Raw genomic sequence first — 18,900 nt, 5'->3', positions numbered from 1 at the left:
CGCATGTAGGAATTGCAAAATATTGAGCGATTCCTTAACATTACCTAATAGCGATTCAGTCAATAGCGAATCGCTATTAGGTAATATGACTCCATTCATTCCTATGGGCCTATGGGCCTAGAGGCCCATAGGAATAAATGGTTTTGCATTTGCTAATTTGCGATTACCAAATTAGTAAATGCAAAGGCAAGGGTTCGTGGGGGCATAAGTCCCCACCTGAATCACCCCCCAAAAAGAAAGTGCACACACATGCCCTAGGGGCATGTGTGCACTACAAGGCATTTTTGTGCATGCACATGGTTACCATTAACTTGAAGTTGATGGTAATTAGCGTTTCCTAAATGCACAGTTTGCATTTAGGAAAGGTGTCTTGCATGTGCATTAGGAAATCGCAAATTGCGATTCCCTGTTTGCTTTCACAATTTAGGTAATCGCAAAAAAATTGCAATTACCTAAATTGTGAATGTCAAGCCTTTGATACATTAGAAATGGCCTTTTTCCTTTCGCAAATGGGCCGATTCTGCAAAACAGCCCGTTTGCGAACGGAAAATGGCTTGATATATCTGGCCCTTTGAACCTCCAATATTGCCTACAGGATGAATCCCAGCCTCATGAAGCCCCTACTTTGATAAACACTTCAGAGTCCCTCTTCTGGTGCCCTGCCCCACTCAGATTGTGTGTGTTTGTCTTAGGCTTGTCTTTTACTGCTCTAATAAAGATTTTCCAGTTAAAAACTGCTCGGTGAGGACCAATTGTTATTCATCCTATACAGATAATGCAGCAGTGTCTATATACAGCTGCCCCCACAATCAGAAAACCACATTTTCATTGATTATCTTCTTGTACTTTATCTTCTGTCTCCTTGTCACAGTGCTGCCACTAACTTAAAAGGTAATTGATGCACAAAGACATGCATGTCTATGTGTTTACCACTCAACAGTTCTTTCAACAACTAGAAATGTTTCTTTATTAAGTAGTATCTTGTGTATGATTTATCTGAAGCAGAATTGGCACTACTATATGCTGACACTGTTTTTATGTAGCAAAATGCAACCATTATGACCTTTTAACTTGGGAGGTGATCCAGTGTTGCTTGATCCACCATTGTGCTGGTTCTCTAGGCCTTACTGCTGTCAAACCTCAAAGTGTTCGTGTTTTTCTTTTCCTTTCAACATAACATTATGCAGTCAGTCACAAAGTCTACAGAGCAATAATCAAATATGTACAATGTTTCCATTTCAGTAGAGATTCACTGAGAGAACAGCAAGGATACAAGTAAACATAAAAGAATACATCAGATGGGCAAAGCAGGAAAGTACACAACTTGTTTCCCATGTATCACTCAAACACCTGAGCATGTGGCAGCAACACATTGCATCGAGGGGATGATCATCAAAACTATGATAGTGACTCCATTGTCCGCATACTTCAAACAACTACCAAGGACCTCCATGGCTAGTGTAAAGCATCTTCTTGTCCTTCATGTACCAATCTGTACTAGCACATCATGTTACAGGCAGAGGAGTGATCAGGCTACCCCAGAGTTTTACTGATATCACTCCCTGCAATAATTAAACTGACTGCACTAAAGAGTATGTTATATTTCAACACAGTGCAATTCCCCAGAATCCCATAAAGATCAATTTAGGGGTCAGTTCCTTGGGAAACGCAAGAACATCAGTCAGGTGGATTTGAACCTTGACCCAGAATGAACAAACATGAGAACATTTCCGTGGTGTATAGAAGAATGTGCCACAGTCCACCTGTTATGTGGTGTTGGTAAACCTGGCGAGCTGCAGCATAGAACTGTCAGTTGTACCAGCCTGAACCCCAAATAGATTACATCTTGTCTATGGTAACTCAAAGACTTACCTCATTCCTCCTCATTTATTGATCAGTTTCCCATCAGTCTTTCAGCGTATCATGGCAGTGTGATGCATTGGTAAGTACTGTCCTATAGATCGTGGAACTCATTTTCTTGTGCAGAGGTTCTGATGGTTCCCCTTTTCTTGAGCTGAAAAAAGGCCTGTACACCACATTACCACCAAATAATGTTCCAAGTCATGTGTCAGTGGTAAAAAAAACACTAAAAAACCAGAGGCTTGGGAATCCTCAAAGGGGAGTTGGTGCATAAACACGCAAATGTTTTCATACCTTCTGAAGTCCAAACGTCAGCACCCTTAGATACCCCAATTATGTTCTAATTGTGAAACCTGCTCAGATTACCCAGGTTATCTAGGACCACACTGTTTCACAAGGTGCCTCTGTAATCACAAGATTGTACCATCCTAAGTTTTTAAGGGCAGTTTTCCACACCAGCAACACTGCCTTGGTGAGTTTGGGTAGAATATTGGATGTCAGATTGTCAGTCTCCCATAAATACTCCTCAGTTACCTCATATAGCCAAGGGCATGTCTGTCGATAGACAGGCATTGGTCCTCCTGCAAGGAAAATCTCCCACTAATTCCGTGCCACTTTCTAGGAACCCTAGTAATACTTCTAAGAATTAGAGAAGTCCCATCTGTATCATAAACTGGGAGATCCTATGAATCCCTCCATTCCAGAGCAGAAATCAGATTACCTCAGTTCCAAGCAATATTTAGCCTTGGAGTCTTTGAATTCTAATAGCTTAGTCTACAATGTAAAGTACAAGGAATACGCAGCTGTAACATGTAGTTCTTAGACTCCAGGGAAATAACTTTATTCATTGAAATTGTGGGTCAGTCACAAAGTTGTTGTTTTTACTTAATTTATTGCTGGACTCTTCCAGCAATTACGTCTTCCAAAACCATGGATATTTTGCCCTATGTCTAAGAAGCCCTAACTCAGCACTTACATGTTATGTATCATAAACTAAAGTCCACTTAATGCTTATTTGAAGGTAATGAGGCTTAGGGTGATCACTGTAATGCCTATTTTCAGTGGTTAAATTGTTATTAGAATATTGGAATGTAGAGCACTCCATTGAAGACAATGGAGTGCTCCCTGCTTCTATGGGCCAGTAAAGGCCCGCAAAGCAACATTCCAATGTTGTTTTCGCAAAGGCCTCTCGGAGCCGGAGTGGATTTAAACCCCCTCAGACTCCGAGAGGCCTTTGTTTTATATGTTAGAACATTCTCCCCTCTGGTGGCAGAATGTTCTAATAGCCTTATAGCCCTATGTAGCTGGGCTATACCGGCTATTAAAGTCCCGCTCCCTCGTTTAACGCTGGAGCTGGCTTTTAATAGCCGGTATAGCACGCTATGGCGGGCTATAAGGCTATAATATGAACATCACAACTGAACTGCTCTACATGAATGATATAGAAACCAAAACAATCTAATAGGCTTTGTATTTTGAGAAGGGGGATATTAAATGTGTGTTTTTTTACACTGCACCTCCATATCCAGAGCCTGTTTGGTATTTTTTTTTTAATGAAAATCGCATTAGATAAGTATAGACCATAAAGCTTCTAAAAGTAGATCCACTCTAAAGATGCACATTAGTCCATTTTCCTCTGAATAACAGCCTTATCATGTACATGTCTATTTTTTTTGCATACCTCAGTTAGGGAAAACAGCGTTTACAGCGCTGTCATTGCATCGCGCTACCATTACAACGTTGTCGTTACAACAACCGCGTTGTTAGTATGCGATGCAATTACTTTGCAAGACATTACTACTTGCACTAGGGGGCGCTCAGGTATTGGAAATAAATTCCAACACCTTACCTACTATTGCGCAAACTGGAGTAGGAATAGTAATTAATACTATTCCTGAGTCCAGCGCACTCCCTAGTGCAAGTCGTTGTAATGACTTGTGATGTAAATGCATCACGTACTAACAACGCTGTCGTTGTAATGACTGCATTGTAATAGTACGTGATGTTATAGCATGCGTTGTAACATGCTATATTCCTCAGATAGATCACCAGCGAGGAATATAGACATTGCCTACCACTTTAATAAATCAGTGAAAAATCCCTCTCTATTCGATTGCTTAGTGTGTTTTTTGTATATGTTTCAGAATGGAAACTAGAGAACTTTAAGCGCCACGATGTCAACCAGGTATGTATTTTCAATTTACTCAGAGGCATTGTTAATCAGTGCTTTCTACTTTTTAATTATGTATTACCAATTGTATTGATTTTTCTTTTAACGTAACAGATGTGTGAAAGCACAGCTGTCATGCATCCTGAGCTTTAGCTAGTACTTATTTTATACCTAAACTGGAGGGCCCCACATGGATTGCCGTGCTGGCACCACCGTTGGGATTACGGAATCCCTTTCCGCCTGTCTTTTTGTGGTGGTCATCCCGCCACAAAAAGCCCAGGATACGCCCGGCAGTATGGCGGGCGCATCCTAATATGTGTGGTGGGACCGCCATCGTAATAAGCCCCTAATACTTTAAAAGTGTTGTTTCAGTTTCAGTCAATCAATCAGTAGATTTGTAGTGCGCTTCTTGTTACCCCTGAGGAGCTTTGAGGGTATCCATGCTCAATAAGACATAACACGGTCTGTACATATAATGTATTGAATGTTAAACATTGACTAGCTTAATATATTGTTCTTTCACACAACAAGCCTTGGCTGTTGTCCTTTGCTAACCTCTGAAAGTCAAAGCGTAACAAGGAGGTATGTTGTAATTTAGTATGTTTCAAGTGGTATCTGGCTTCTTTGAGTCCAGTGATAGTACTTGTTACATGGATTGGCTAATTGCCCCTGAGTCTCTTCGGCCCCAGGGAACTGGTCTGATTATGAGTCACTACAACAGTCACATCTTTTCTAGTTTAGTTTCGGTTCATGCTATTAGTTGTTTGATATTGTCACATTGGTCGCCTAATCCCTCAGTTGTTTGTCTTTCAGCTGTTGCCAGCATTGGTTAGGTTATGGCTTCTATCCAGGCCTTACTTTGGAATCTGCATTTCTAGAGTCTCCACCAAGAATAGTGCATTCATAATTGATCACTTGAGAGGCCGCACATTAATCTGCATGTACTTTATCCAGATACTGTCTTAATTGACTCAGCTGGCAGTTTAAAGCTTGCAAGTTGTGCTACCAAATGTTCTCAGTTACTCGTCCACGGTTTCCAAGCTAAAATCACTGTTCAGTAGAGGACTGTGCTGACATCACCCACCATCATTCCTTCTCCATGTAAAACTCAATTTTATTAACTGGGTGGTTCTTATTCTAATGGGTTTTTAGATGGATTGCATTGTGATTGTGAAGGTGAAATGCATAATACTTAATAGTAAGCTACAATTAGTTTATCCATGAAAGATCAGTTCTAATTTGAGTCATCTCCTGGCAGGCCATGGACATGTATAATAGCCATTGTAGTTTGCCGTTGGATGAGTACAATTCTTGATGGCTTCTTCCTCCAGAAATAAACTAGCTTGGCTAATAATGTTCTGTTTTGTCAGGGAGATGGGCTTGGCCCTGAAAGCTTTTCACCCATGTGTAGACAGAAATGTTATTTTTAGTTGTTTACAATCAGTAATGCAATAGGTGCTACAAAGAAACAAGCAAGTCAATGCACCTTTCTATTTAGGATAGCCATGGACATCTGAAAGTATGCCCTCAGTCGTGACCTCACTGCTGTTGCAGCCCTTTTGTTACAATGTAGTGTAATCGCCACCATTTTGTGATGCATTAGAACTTCTAAAGGAAAAACAAGGGGACCCTACTCACAATGGAACCAGGGTAGTTAATTATTTTAAGAAGAACAGTGGTTGCTGTGGAAAAGATACTGGATAAGAATTTAAAAGGAGACGTAAATACGTATATTAGAACAGGGGTTGGGTGAGATGTTAAAGAGAAAGAACTGCCAATACACCAATATAGTTCTTCAATAAGTTGTATTGAAAAATAAGATTGTATTAAATAGTATCATACATAAAGCAAAATTATTTACAGTTGTGTAAAGTGTCCCAAGTGAAAACATGAACCAAGCATTGGAATAACCTATGTGAAAAAATTATGTGCAAGGTTTCAATAATTTGTTGTACACAAAAGCGACCACTTTTTTCCATCACATTACATAACATCTATACAATCATAGAATGTTTATTTTCAGAGGTTCGCTTTTCTCACTTGTCGACGGCGTTTCGACCCTAATATGGGTATAGGGTCTCTTCAGGACCTACGATGTGGGACATCTGGTCTTCAGAAGCGCAAGATTACTGGTGGTGCGTGTGCAGACCGTGAATGGGTGAAAATAAAAGTACTCACTAGGCAACTCAGCTGGTTCCCTAATGAGGGCGTGGGTCTAGCGATTCTGGGTGGATGCACAATGGTGTCCTCTTGTTTTCAGAAGCTGTATTCCAAAGTTTTTATTTCCAGTAGCGGGTGCTCATTGGCATATACCGAGTGTTTAGGGTGATTTCTGTGGATGTTAGCTGGAAGAGGACTGCATCCGTCAGTCCTCACATCGGTTTCAATGACCGATGCGATGAAACCCATGCGAGGACTGACGGATGCAGTCCTCTTCCAGCTAACATCCACAGAAATCACCCTGAACACTCGGTATATGCCAACGAGCACCCGCTACTGGAATTAAAACTTCTCTTCTATTCCCCAGATAGACAGTAATCCTGAACATCACGTCAGTTTCAGATGTTCTCTTATACCCTCACCCTTTCCATCTTTCTTACTATAGCTGTGTCATCTTCATCGGGAGACATATCTTGACACTTGACCCCAATCCTTGAACCTAGCACCACAGTTTGAAGACACTTGAACATTTGCCATTTCAACCTTAGGGCCATGCCGGCTGCTAGAAAAGAATAATCTTGAATACTGTACAGAAGTCAATGTCTGGAAGAGGATATTGCCTAATGGCTCGATCGGACGACCTCGAAGCAAGGGAACCGGGTTCGAGTCTTGGCAGAGACACTCAATATCCTGTGATTCTGGACAAATCACTTAATCTCCCCGTGCCTAAAATGTTTCTATAATGCAACTGGTGCTCGTGTAAAGTGCTCTAATACCTTCGGGTCGAGTTTGCGCTATATACAACTAAAACAAACAAATACTTCTTGTAGGAGAGTAGGATCTGCTTACTATGGTTACCCCCACTTTTTGCTGGTGTTTCACTGTTTTTTTACTTTTGTCTGGCTGGGGCCCTGCTATTCAGGACCCCAGCCTAGCTGCTTCCTCTTTAAATTGATTGCATGTACTTTAGGCACACTCCAGATTAGTTACTGGGTTACCCTTGTGAGTCCCTAGTATATGGTACCTTAGGTACCAAGGGCATAGGTACCTCTGAGGCCTCCCAGGGGCTGAATAATGTATTATGTCACCCCTGGGAAGCCTTCCAAAATGGCATCACAGGTCTGCTACTGCTGCCTGGGTAAGGTGGTGCTTGCACCCCTTCCTAAGATATAGGTTACCTACATCTACCTTTAATCACTGACACATATAAACCTATAAGTCACTCCTATGGCAGACCTTATCAATCCTGAAGGCAGAGTGCTTGGTTTTGTGTGAGAGGGTGCCCATGCATGGGCAGGACCCCTCTGCAGCTTTCGGAATCTATTCTCTGATGCTGTTCTGTGATGCAGCCAGACCATATACTCTTAAGTGCATTATAACCTCGCGGTGAATGCTACCTTTGGAATGGCTGCATGGTAACATGTCGTGTTTGATGTCAAACACTTTGGAATCCTCCCCCCTCCCCCGCTGCCTCCCCGCCAGTCAGGCAGTGGGGGTAGAATTCCACCCTTCTAGTGGGAGAAGACATGTACACACTTACCTGACCGGTAATAGTTTAAAAGACCCCCAGCATCACAAAATGGATGCTACAGCCACGAGTCTGACCTCCTGCTGCTGGACGAAACTCCGGCAGGGGAGCCTGGACAATAGGTTTCCTGTCACAGGGAGGTGTAACCACCTCCCCAGATAGGCTTTATTGAATTGGGGCTGGGTGGGTGCATTCAATGAATGCTTTTCAGACAGTGCTGGGGGAACACTTGGTGTTTTCCTGTGCATACCCCAGTTCAAACCGGTTGCAGGGGCACTCAGCCCCTGCTCTGGCACGAAACTGGACAAAGGGGAAGGGGTGTAAACACACCCACCCTGGGTCCTCCCATAGGTGTGACCCTAGAGTAAGTCCAACCCCTAAACTTAGTATAAGTATAGGAACCCAGTCCTTAGGACTTTAGATTATACCGGAACGAAACTCTGCAACGTATATCCTGGAACTTTGACATTCTATTACGACTAGAAGATGGAAGAATCCTCCTTGGGGTCAAGGAGTGACTCCCCTTGTTTAAACAGGCACCAAAGAGGCATCTTGCTGGACAGCATTTCCAAGGCTACCGCCGGATTCCGAAGGGTTTGCGACACAGGACCCAGACTTCCAGACTTCTCCGAGGCCAAACCGAGATCACAGCAAAGCTGAGACCAGCAGCCCTCACGAGTGACGTGGTACCAGAACTCCTGGACACCAGGCACATTTGCTAGTGCACCTACTTCCCGAGCTTTCCTGAAGTTGTGCATCGGGCTGCACCATCTGCTCCGAAGATTGTGGGCCTACACTCCACAAATGTTCTGAGGGCCCGCTTCTAGCATTTCTGCTCGAGGCCCCCCTTCGCGATCCGTCCGTCGACTAGTGGGTCCCCACGAAGGAAACTATTTTGTCTGTTGGCTTCCCTGGTTGCTCCAGACGCTTTGCTTTCTGCGTGGGTTGCTGTTGCCAAGGCTTGTTGGGTCCAATCCGGATACCGACACAGCAGCACGTGACATCCGTCGTGGGACAGTTCGAATGCAACTCCTGGTTGTCGCCGACGCCTCCTGGTCCTCGTGGCTGAAGAGTCAAGCTTCACCTTCTGCACCTGAAATCACCCGACATCGGTGGGCATCTGCTCATCGCCTTCCTGGTCACTGGCTAGTGACCCAGACTCTGTCCCCTCTGCTTTCAGGTTCTTAAGATCTCCGATCCACCCTTGGATCCATCCGGACACTTTCCACTTGGTCGCCTGCAGCACTTTTTCGCAGCTCGCCATAGAAAACCAGGACGAAACCCGACACGAAAAGATACCTATGCACCCGGCTTCCCTGGGTGAGGTAACGCAAGTACTTCAGTGCTCCCGTGGGTCTTGACTCTCGAACTGTCTAGTTCTAAAGGAGTTTGCTCCAAGTCCACTCCTAAGTGTCCCTAATCTTTAAAAATCTAATCTCAACTATCTCCATAGAAGTCAATTGTGATTTGCGGCTGTGTTTAGACACTGCACGCCTTTCCCCGTGGCTCTCCTGTGTCACTACCTTGGGTGGTTCCTGGTTGCCCCAGCGGTTCTACAGGCCCTAGGCCTTGTCTCTATGTCTGTCGTGGTTCTTATACCACTTACTTAGTATATGGTTTGTGATGCCCCTAGGGCTAATTATATATTGTGCTAATTTACTGTGTGCTAAATAAGTTTCCAGTATGTACTTTTGCCTTTAGCCTCATAAAGAGACTAGAGGGATGTGTGTAGATTAAATACATATATTGTATATATATATACCTGGTGTGGTTCTCCTTTCATTTGGTCATTCACGAGTTTATAGACTAGTAAAACAAGCTGCTTTACATTCCTTCAAGACTTAGCCTGAAGGCTGCTCTCCACAGCTACCACTAGGATTGCTTTATGTATAGGTTGTCTTTAAACCTACCATCAATAAGGGTCGTTTGGACTGGTGCAAGGTGCCCACTAGAATAGTGGACAGCATATGCCAGGCCAACTTCTCACAGTTCTGATATTGGGGTTTATAGAGTAGCATCTCTGTTGCTGAGATGTGCCTCATGCTGTTCTTGGCTAAAACAAGCATCCCTAGATAATGTATAAAGGTTTTTTTTGTTGTTGTATTTTTTTTTAAAGTCTTCATCACCATCAGATGTGATTTTCTCATACATCTCTCTAGGCTAGGCCAGGCCTGGTCAATTCCAAATGTCTGCAACAATTTTTGGGACAGTTGTTCATGGGGAGGATAGGAAGTCATACCTCCGAACATGGGGGGATGAGAACCCCTCGCCTTAGTAGCTGCAGCGACGTGGGGTTGTTTTATGCGTGTCTTCTGTCAGTCAAGCTAAAGGCAAAAGATCATAATTATCGTGGTAAGGCAATACCAGCGTCAGTGAAAGGGGCAATAAAGTTACACTTAAGCAACTGGGGGAAAAGGGTAGATGATAAAATAGGAGAGTAAGCGGTAGTGAGAAAGAAGGAAAGCTCTATAGATAAAAGAGTGAATGAAGGAAGTCTGGAAGGAAGGTAGGTATGGTGATAGGAGACAAGGATAAATGGGTGGATCGTAGGTGAAAGGATGGTTGGATGGATAGGTAGATGGACGTTTAAAAAATGAATAGATGGCAGTGTAAACGGAAAGGTGAGAAAGGGAAAAGATGAATGGGCAAAATGATCAATTAATGGTTAGAGGGATTTTTAGATGATGGCTAAGTCAAAGGATGGATGGGTAGATGAATGTTGGTATGCATGCATAGATGAAGGATTTGTGAATGGATGGTTGAATGGAATGGCCCACTAATTGATGGAATTGTGAACAATTGTATGACGGATGAAAGAATGGATGGATGATAGAATAGAAAGATGAAACAGTAAATATCAGCAGATTGATTTCCAACTTGTCTTAAATCAGTCTCGAGCAATATGAGGAGTTGGCTTACCTCAGTTTTTTTTATGTAAACACTTTCAATACCATATTAATTATATCTTCCCAAAAAACATCAAAGTTTAACATTTTCGGACATATGCCCTTCATCCACACTTGCTGTATTACATTTCTTACACAGATGCTTTTTTCCCTTTAGTGCAGCAGTTGGCAATAGAGTATAAAGTGCATGAAAAGGTACTTGCCACACATTTTTCAGCCATTGACTTGGCAAGCATCCTTTCAGTATCCTATACGAGGAGTGTTTTCCTCTGCTTCTGGTAGTGCCTGTACCATTTAGATATGTGTTTATTCTTGACTGCCATGTCTTTTATTTCATCTTCTATCTCTGCAAAGTCATTTTCATTCCTTCTTTGCGAATTGTGCCCGGCCATAAGTTGTATGCATTTAAATCTAAGAATCTTTTCTTTGTCTTATTCAAAAAGTAAGCCCCTATTTTCAACTTTGTGGCCTCAATCAGTTCCTCTCATCTTACGATACCTGCCTCTATAAATGGAGATCTGAACTGATCTTTCAAACATTCGGGTGTCCCGTGCAACTTCTACATAAGGACTTTGATCACTGTAGTATGAAATCCCGATCTGATCCTCATATCATACCAGATTCTTTAACTTCTTCGAAGATTTATAGGCACACTTTAAAAAAAAATATTTTAGTGCCCCAAATTTATTTAGCGACACACCCTCCTTACATTATTTTGCAAAGCCAGAAAAATGAACCTCCTAATGGAATGATCTGGGAGGATATAAGCATTTTGCAGTTTTAATTGAAACTCTCAGCAATAATATAGCACATCTGGTAATTGGAAACCTCCCTTCGCTAGCTTACTTCTAAGCTTTTTCCAAAGTGATCCTGATCTGTTTGGAGGCCACTATAAAATGAGAAATGCTGCCTTGGATTTTAAAAGACTATTTTAATCGAAAGTTAAGTGACTACAGAATACACATTTTAAATATGATAGCTCTTCCCTAGATTGTTAGCGGGAAGGTTTGCCATTTCTTTAGTAGTTTATTAATCTCAACCGCTCCTTAGCTAATTTGATAGCAGGAATCTTGTCAATATTATACATGATAGAAATACCCAGATATTTTATTTCCTCCTTAACAGAATTGCTAAGATTCTTTATATTCCAGTTCATTACTTCCGCCTTGTCTACGTTCCAACCATATCCTGACAAGACTCTAAACCCCTTCCAGGTGGTGAGTCGTCCCCTCCCCTTTCCTGCCCACCTCCCACCAACTGCGTTCCTGTAACCACTTAAATCACCACTGACAAGGGTGCTTTGGGGCCATAACAGGTCGCAAGTTTATTTAACATCACATGTTTATACATTTTCAACGTTCATGGTCATATCATCTGTTTATTATTGTCCATGCCACACATTTACTGGCCTTAGCCCTTGTTTTTGCTCGCAGTATGGACCCAGCCTCCTCAGTTTCCCGGGAGGGGAGGGATACCCTGTCTGGTCCTCTGATTCCTGGGTCAAGGCTTCAACTTGCTACTGACTTGGAGGATGTCTGTCTGGACCTGCCCGGGCTGCAAGTACTGTCCCGCTTGCCCTGTACCTTTTCGTGGCCCCCCCTGCTCCCAGGGGTCCCTGCTGTGCGGCATCCCAAGGACCTTACTTGAGCATCTACTCTATATTTCCTGAGGCTGAGTCCTTTCTCCCTCGGTACCCCTGCTGTGAGGCATCCCAAGGGTCCTGCGGGAGCATCGCATCTACTCTTTCTATGGCGGCACGCTGCCCCTTGGCTTCCTCAGTGCCCCTGCCGTTAGGCATCCCAAGGACCCTGAGAGCCTTCTATCAACCTTTTAGTAAGTTCTCTCTTTTTACTACCTTCCTTGTGTTTGTTCTACCACACTACCTACGGTTTCCTGACCGGAGGGAGCTCCCCCTACCCTGCTGTGAGGGGGGTGGTTGTGTTTTTCCTGGGCCCTGCTGGCCCCTTTTATCCCCCCTCGCCCTAACTTGCTCGCCCCCCGATTGAGGGGGCCCGTGCTTGCACTTGGGACCAATCCTGGTTGCTCCTGCCTAGCTGCGATGCTAATAGGGGGAGGGGGAGGGCTTCCTGCCTCCGGACGGCGTTTGACCCGGGCCCCTATCGGGTCCGGCTTCGCCTTCCTGGCCCAGGTTACAACTCTCTAGCCAGTTGTTCAAATTTCTATACAGTTTTTTCTGCTTCCCCGGTAAAGATTACTAGATCATACACATGAAGTGCAATCTTCCTTTCATATTCTCGGCATTCAAATCAGTGTATATTGTGATCACTTCTAGCTGCTGGTCTATGGGTTTAATGTACAAATCAAACCAAACAGGGGATAAAGGACAAACATGCCTTTTCTCCTTTCTAATGCTGAAGTTGTTTGCTAGATAACAATTTAAAAGCACTCTCGCTGTCGGGCGCTTTAGAGTACTTTAACTGTGTTAATGATTATGGGATGAATCCAAAACTTTAGCAGGGTCAAAAAGTTATGACTGCTAAGGGATTTTTGTATGTCTCTGCCACATCTATTGTGCACATCCATTGATGGATAAGGTCGTGCATTTGTCGTCCCGGAATAAATCCCTTTTGATCAACGTATATGAGCGGTTCATTTACTTCCACCAGGCTTTTAGCTAGTATCCCCACAAACTGCTTATAATCTACATTAAGCAGAGAAATAGGATGATTTGACTTTAAAAAAAATTGGGTTCTTATTTGGTTTGGGAGTAACAGGAATGGTGGCTTTTCCTCAGGATGGAGGTATCTCTTTTCATTTAAATTAAATAACATGAAATATTATCTTACATTCTTGTATAATAACTTTCTTTATGCTTTTTTAAAGGTAGCCCAGTATTTCATTGAGACCTGTTGCCTTTCCCTTTTTAATTTTTGATACAGCTATTTCAATTTCCTCTTCAGTTATCTCGTGGAGCATCCTTCTTTGATCAGCTTCTGCTAATCTTTGTAATTGCACCGAGTTTAACTAAACCTTCAAATTAACAGAATCAGTTTTTATCCTTTCCTGATAAAGTTCTTGTAAAGAATTATGGAATAAAAAAATTAATTACAGGTTACCTCTTGCCCATCACTGGTATCCTGAATACACTTTATATTTTTCTGTGTTTTTTTGAGTTTTACTTTCCAAGCTAATATTTTCTGACTTTTCTCCCTGTACTGAAAATATTGAAGCTTCCTACTTTCTCATTTGGCTATTATCCTTTGTCCTACCTGTATCCTAAAAGCACCATTAAACATAGCGGTCTCCAATTCCATAGGATTGTCTCATGTTGCAACTACATTTCTAAATGTTCAATTTCTTGAATCATTAACCTTTTTACTTCCCACCATTTCTGATGAATCCTTTCTGACCATTTAGAAATTATGCTTCATAGATAAGCTGTATATGCGTCCCAAACTATAGCACTAGGACACCTACCCTAAAACTCATGAATTTGATTTTACCCTCAATTTCATGAATCATTGACTATTGTGATAACAGTCAGCAGTTTATTGAGAATCTGGATTTGGACGCTTTGCCAGGTATGTACACATTCTAGCCATACCGCAGAGTGATCGTCGTGATGTGCTGCGATGTATTTAATTTATCAAATTGTACCCATCCATTTCTGCTTAACGAACAATAATCAATTCTGGAATTCTATTCATATTTTTTAGTATCAAAAGAGTATACTCGCCTTGACCAACCAATTATCACACAGGCCTAAATCTTCAATGATTTTCTTAAAACAGTTTGAAACTTTGAGGGAGTTCATATGTAGGCATATTGTTGACCTGTCTAAGATATTGTCCAATAGCCTATTAAAATCACCTCCTCAGAGGATTGGTATATTTTAATTCAATAACTTTGCGAAAAGGTGTTATAGAGGCTCACCTTAGTACCATAGTACTCAGCACAGAATAATTGTTTTTTATGGATGTTTAATGTTGCTAATACTAAGACACACACTATTTAGAGGAGGGTCCAAGGGCTACTTTAATGACTCTGGACTGGATACATGCCCCTCACAAAAGCTCCATTACAACTGAAAGTACCCAGGAGTCAGAAACATATTCTACTCACAAACAACCAGTTGCATGACAAAAAGAAAGATTGTGGAACAAATGTGATTAAACACGTAAAGCCATTTAGACAAAAATACGTGCACCACAAACGCAAGGTGAGAATTTTCCCATCAGTTGTCTCTCTGTACCACCACTATTACATCATTTGGGTTCTCCTTACCCAGGAGTGAGTGTGCGCACAGTCACACAAGTTGTGAAGAAAGGACTGTGCAAGTAAGAAGACTCTGCGGTTATTATTTCACTAAGTGGTGTCAATGTAGTGTTACAACTGAAAAAGCAGTGCAAGTGAAATTAGTGAAGTGAAATAAAATTAAGTGAGACTGAGTAGAATGATTAATTTTAATGTTTTCTCTCAGCTCCCTAAGCTTAAAAACAATAGTGAAAGGTGAAAAAAGCAGATTTAACATAATATCTGCTCAGCAAGTGGTCGGCATGTTTCTGCATGTGAGGACGAGATCCTCTGCATTCATCAGGACCTAGATGTTGCTACTGCTGTAGAGTTATGTGAGAAATAATAAAAAAGAGATAATATCACCTGTTCGTCAGGTGCAGGTTCTCCTCCACAATCTAAAGTAGTCATGCAAACATGGAAAGAAAATGAGAAGAAACAGACATGTTTGTCAAGAGATACACTCTATAGTAGTGATATTCTAGTGTTCATGTCATTACGATTTGGTTAACATGATATCACTCACCCAGTTTCTTTGGGGATGGCGCCTCACCTCACCTGGCTGCAGCTCAGGTAAATAAGGAGCACCGCTCTGTTTTACAAAGACACGCAATTATAAAAACATTCCACTGTCTGTCCCAATGGGAGGTTAAAACCAAAATTTCATAACAGATGTAATGTCAAGATATACATCTGTCTAACCATGTTCATTGTGACCCCAGTATTACTCATTGTAGTCTAATAACTGTATGCCCGATATCCCTGGTTTTATGAAATCTCTATTTGTCTATATGCTTAAATATTCATAAGAAGATTATATTATATGAACCCAGAAAAAAGTCTGGATTACGTGTTCAAGGTTTCCTCATCATCAGCAAACCCAAACTAATGACATAAGCATCTTGAGATATATCTATCTGACCTTTGACGGCAAATGATATCAAGCAGTGTTTTGCCCTGGTTAGCTCGATATCGGCCCAAGTGCTATCTCCACACACCACGAAGGAGGATTTAAATTCCGCCGTTCGTGCCTTCACCCCGAGAGCGTGTTTTAAAAGAAGGCAAAAGTGCCCTGGTCGGCTCGATGTCAGCCCAAACGGTATCCCCCAAACTACATAAAAAGAGGAGGATATCGAAACCGCCATTCGTGCGTTGCATGTCTCACACACAAAGGCAGTTATACACAGCGGTCTCCTCACCCCCGCTCACCTCTCCGTCGGTGTCTCCTGGCGTTCCTCTGCGCTATACTGAGGAGGCACCGATCGGAAGGGGCGCGGTCTATTTCTATGTTGGTTGTTTCCTCCCGTGTGCGGAAGCGCGCATGGGAAGCTGGGGTTTGTAGTCATCGATGGTTTGTTTACATGCCATAATTACGTACCTTGGATACATATGCAAGATATTCAGAACATCAGGGCTGTATCGATTATTTTGCCAGAATTGAATAAAAACGGGCTGTTATTACTTGTAAGAATACACATTTTGCAAGACAAATCACTTTTTCGCAAAAAAGTGATTGTATTTCTGAAAAATAAACCCCATAATTTTCTAAAGTCAAATTAGACAATATTGTATGCCACTAGGGGTTTAAGAAGATTATATAAATCCTAGTGTATTCACATTCTCATACACAGAATTCTGGGAGTTGTAATCTTATACAATTTTCTTACAACAACGAGTGAGAGATTTCAGGGGTATTTTTAAATGTATTACCTTATACGTAATACAAAAGAAAGACGCTGAACATACAGAAACATTCCAAATCAGATTGTTTATTAACTGGAATAAGAAATTCTATCGGAAAAGTCATTACAGTCTGAATATGCCATTACATCGGGACAAAGTTATAATAAGCCCAAACTTTAATGGCCCAACGTCATATCTCATATTACTCATTCTTACTGTAGATAGGGATAACTGTGCTGGTAAGAGTGTATATTTAGATTACCAGTCTATATCCATATTTAGGTTTTAATGACATCAGCATTATTAGAGGAGACCATGAATGAGCATAAGTGGCAAGATGACCATTCATGGACCCACGATGATGTCAGTATATTGGTACAATGCTGGAGTTCAGACGTGTGATTAATAACGGTCAATCCATGTTTACATAGTTTATACGACTATACCACAGTAACATCCTGTCTCTCCATAGTAACCTCATAGTGACATCCAAGGGATAGGCTCATTAAGGCCATCTTTGTCACTGTTCAGCTTGTAGACCCATTTCTGCTCAATTTTGAACAAAAATTTGCCTACATCTGGGCAGTGATCTGGTATGGTGGGCTGTTCCAATATCGTCCATGTAAAATCATTCGGGCCATGTCCGACTTCCAGAAAGTGGGCTGTTAGGCGTGTCGCCTGTTTTCGACAACGAACCGTACTTTTATGTTCACCAATGCGAGTTCTTATCTTCCTTGTCGTCATGCCCACATATCTTTTCGGGCATGGACAAGTGATGAGATAGATGGTATTCTCACTATTGCAATTGGTGAATTTTCGCTGTTGCCATGGTCGCGTTGTTCCTATGTCTATCGTAGTTGACTTGGATGTTTGGGGACAAACGGAACAATTTCCACAAGGATGATGTCCTTGTACAGGTGGGAGATCCCATAGGGTACCAACTTGTCTAGCCAGTCTGTTTTTAGGTCTAGTATGGACCAGCTGATCTTTTATGTTCTGTCCTCTCTTGAAGGCAAAAAGTGGGACAGGTAGAGTGTCCCCACTCGTGTTTAAAATGGACCAATGTTTTGTTATGATTTTCCGTACTTGGTTGGATTTCGTATGGAAGATATTCACGAATGTCATCCTGTCTGTTTTCTCTTTGGGGACGGCAATATCCAAAAGGGCATCCCTGTTGTTGTTGGACGCCCTTTTCTTTGATTGGCGTATGATTTTATTAGGGTAATTTTTTTCTCGTAGATGTTCTGACAAATTCTCCGAATGTTTCTCAAAAGCCTCCTTTGTGGAACAATTCCTCTTGAGCCTGAGAAATTGCCCAAAAGGCAAATTGTCCCTGAGGGCTCTAGGGTGACAACTCTCATAGTTGAGGAGCGCATTCCGTGCCATAGGCTTTCTATATAGCTCTGTGGTAAGACCTTCAGTGGTTGCCGATATCAGAAGGTCTAAGAATGGTAACTGAGTCTTACTGAATTCCACCGTGAACTTTAAATAATCATTACAAGAGTTCAACCATTTGTGGAATTCCATCAAATTCGCCTCAGAGCCTCTCCACACAACAAAGATGTCATCTATGTATTGCTTCCAAACTCGAAGCGATACATAGTGAGGGTTGTCTTGGTTGAGTACCTTCGTCTGTTCCAGTACATGAACGTAAAGATTAGCCAAACTAGGAGCGAAGACACTACCCATGCTCGTACCAGATATCTGGAGATAGGTAGTGTCTTCGAATTTAAAATAGTTCTCCTTTTTATTTTTAAAATAGAGTGTAGTGCAGGTTAAAAAGGAGTGTAATCCAGGCTATGTGTTACACTCACTAAGGTGTTTCTCTAAGTGTGAGAGGGGGGGTTCCCTTCTCATATATGTGCTTAGATTTTGCAGCCAATGCTTCCAGGAGTGAAGCGGTAAGGGGTTGACCAGCTTTTCTGGTCAGAGCCTGCCTTGTACCTGTTGCACCGTCCTCATACTCCGGTAGTACGAGGACGGTGCAACAGGCATATATGAGAAGGGAATCCCCCCTCTCACATTTAGAGAAACACCTTAGTGAGTGTAACACATAGCCTGGATTACACTCCTTTTTAACCTGCACTACACTCTATTTTAAAAAGGTCCTGAGGAAAGCCAGATTTAGTTTAAGGCACTAGCTGAAACATGTCGACCAACTGATGGATGTAGGAGGTAGTAACTCGCATTCCCTTAAACATCCCCAAGCCTTATTTTAACCGCTGACGGGGGCCCAGTTATTAAAATTTAATTTACCCTCGGGTACTGGGACCCTCGCCAAGCTGTTTTAACTCACACTTTATTTTACACCTCACACTGCACTCTCAGTAAAATACCAG

At 42.1% G+C, this 18,900-nt stretch overlaps 1 protein-coding gene across 2 annotated transcripts in view; it reads left to right on the top strand.

The window, feature by feature from the left end:
- The window catches only part of PIGN (phosphatidylinositol glycan anchor biosynthesis class N), a 1,090,233-nt gene that overhangs the window by 313,614 nt on the left and 757,719 nt on the right, over positions 1 to 18,900 (top strand). For both annotated transcript variants that reach the window (XM_078687755.1, XM_078687756.1), the window contains one exon: positions 4,005 to 4,045. In XM_078687755.1, coding sequence (XP_078543881.1) covers positions 4,005 to 4,045 — 41 coding nt within the window. The remainder of the gene's footprint in view (positions 1 to 4,004; positions 4,046 to 18,900) is intronic.

Source organism: Lissotriton helveticus, chromosome 4_1, assembly GCF_964261635.1.
Source record: "Lissotriton helveticus chromosome 4_1, aLisHel1.1, whole genome shotgun sequence".
In the NCBI taxonomy this organism is placed as follows: Eukaryota; Metazoa; Chordata; class Amphibia; order Caudata; family Salamandridae; genus Lissotriton; species Lissotriton helveticus.
Note: the sequence above shows the minus strand (reverse complement) of the source record. Positions and strands in the feature narration are given on the sequence as shown.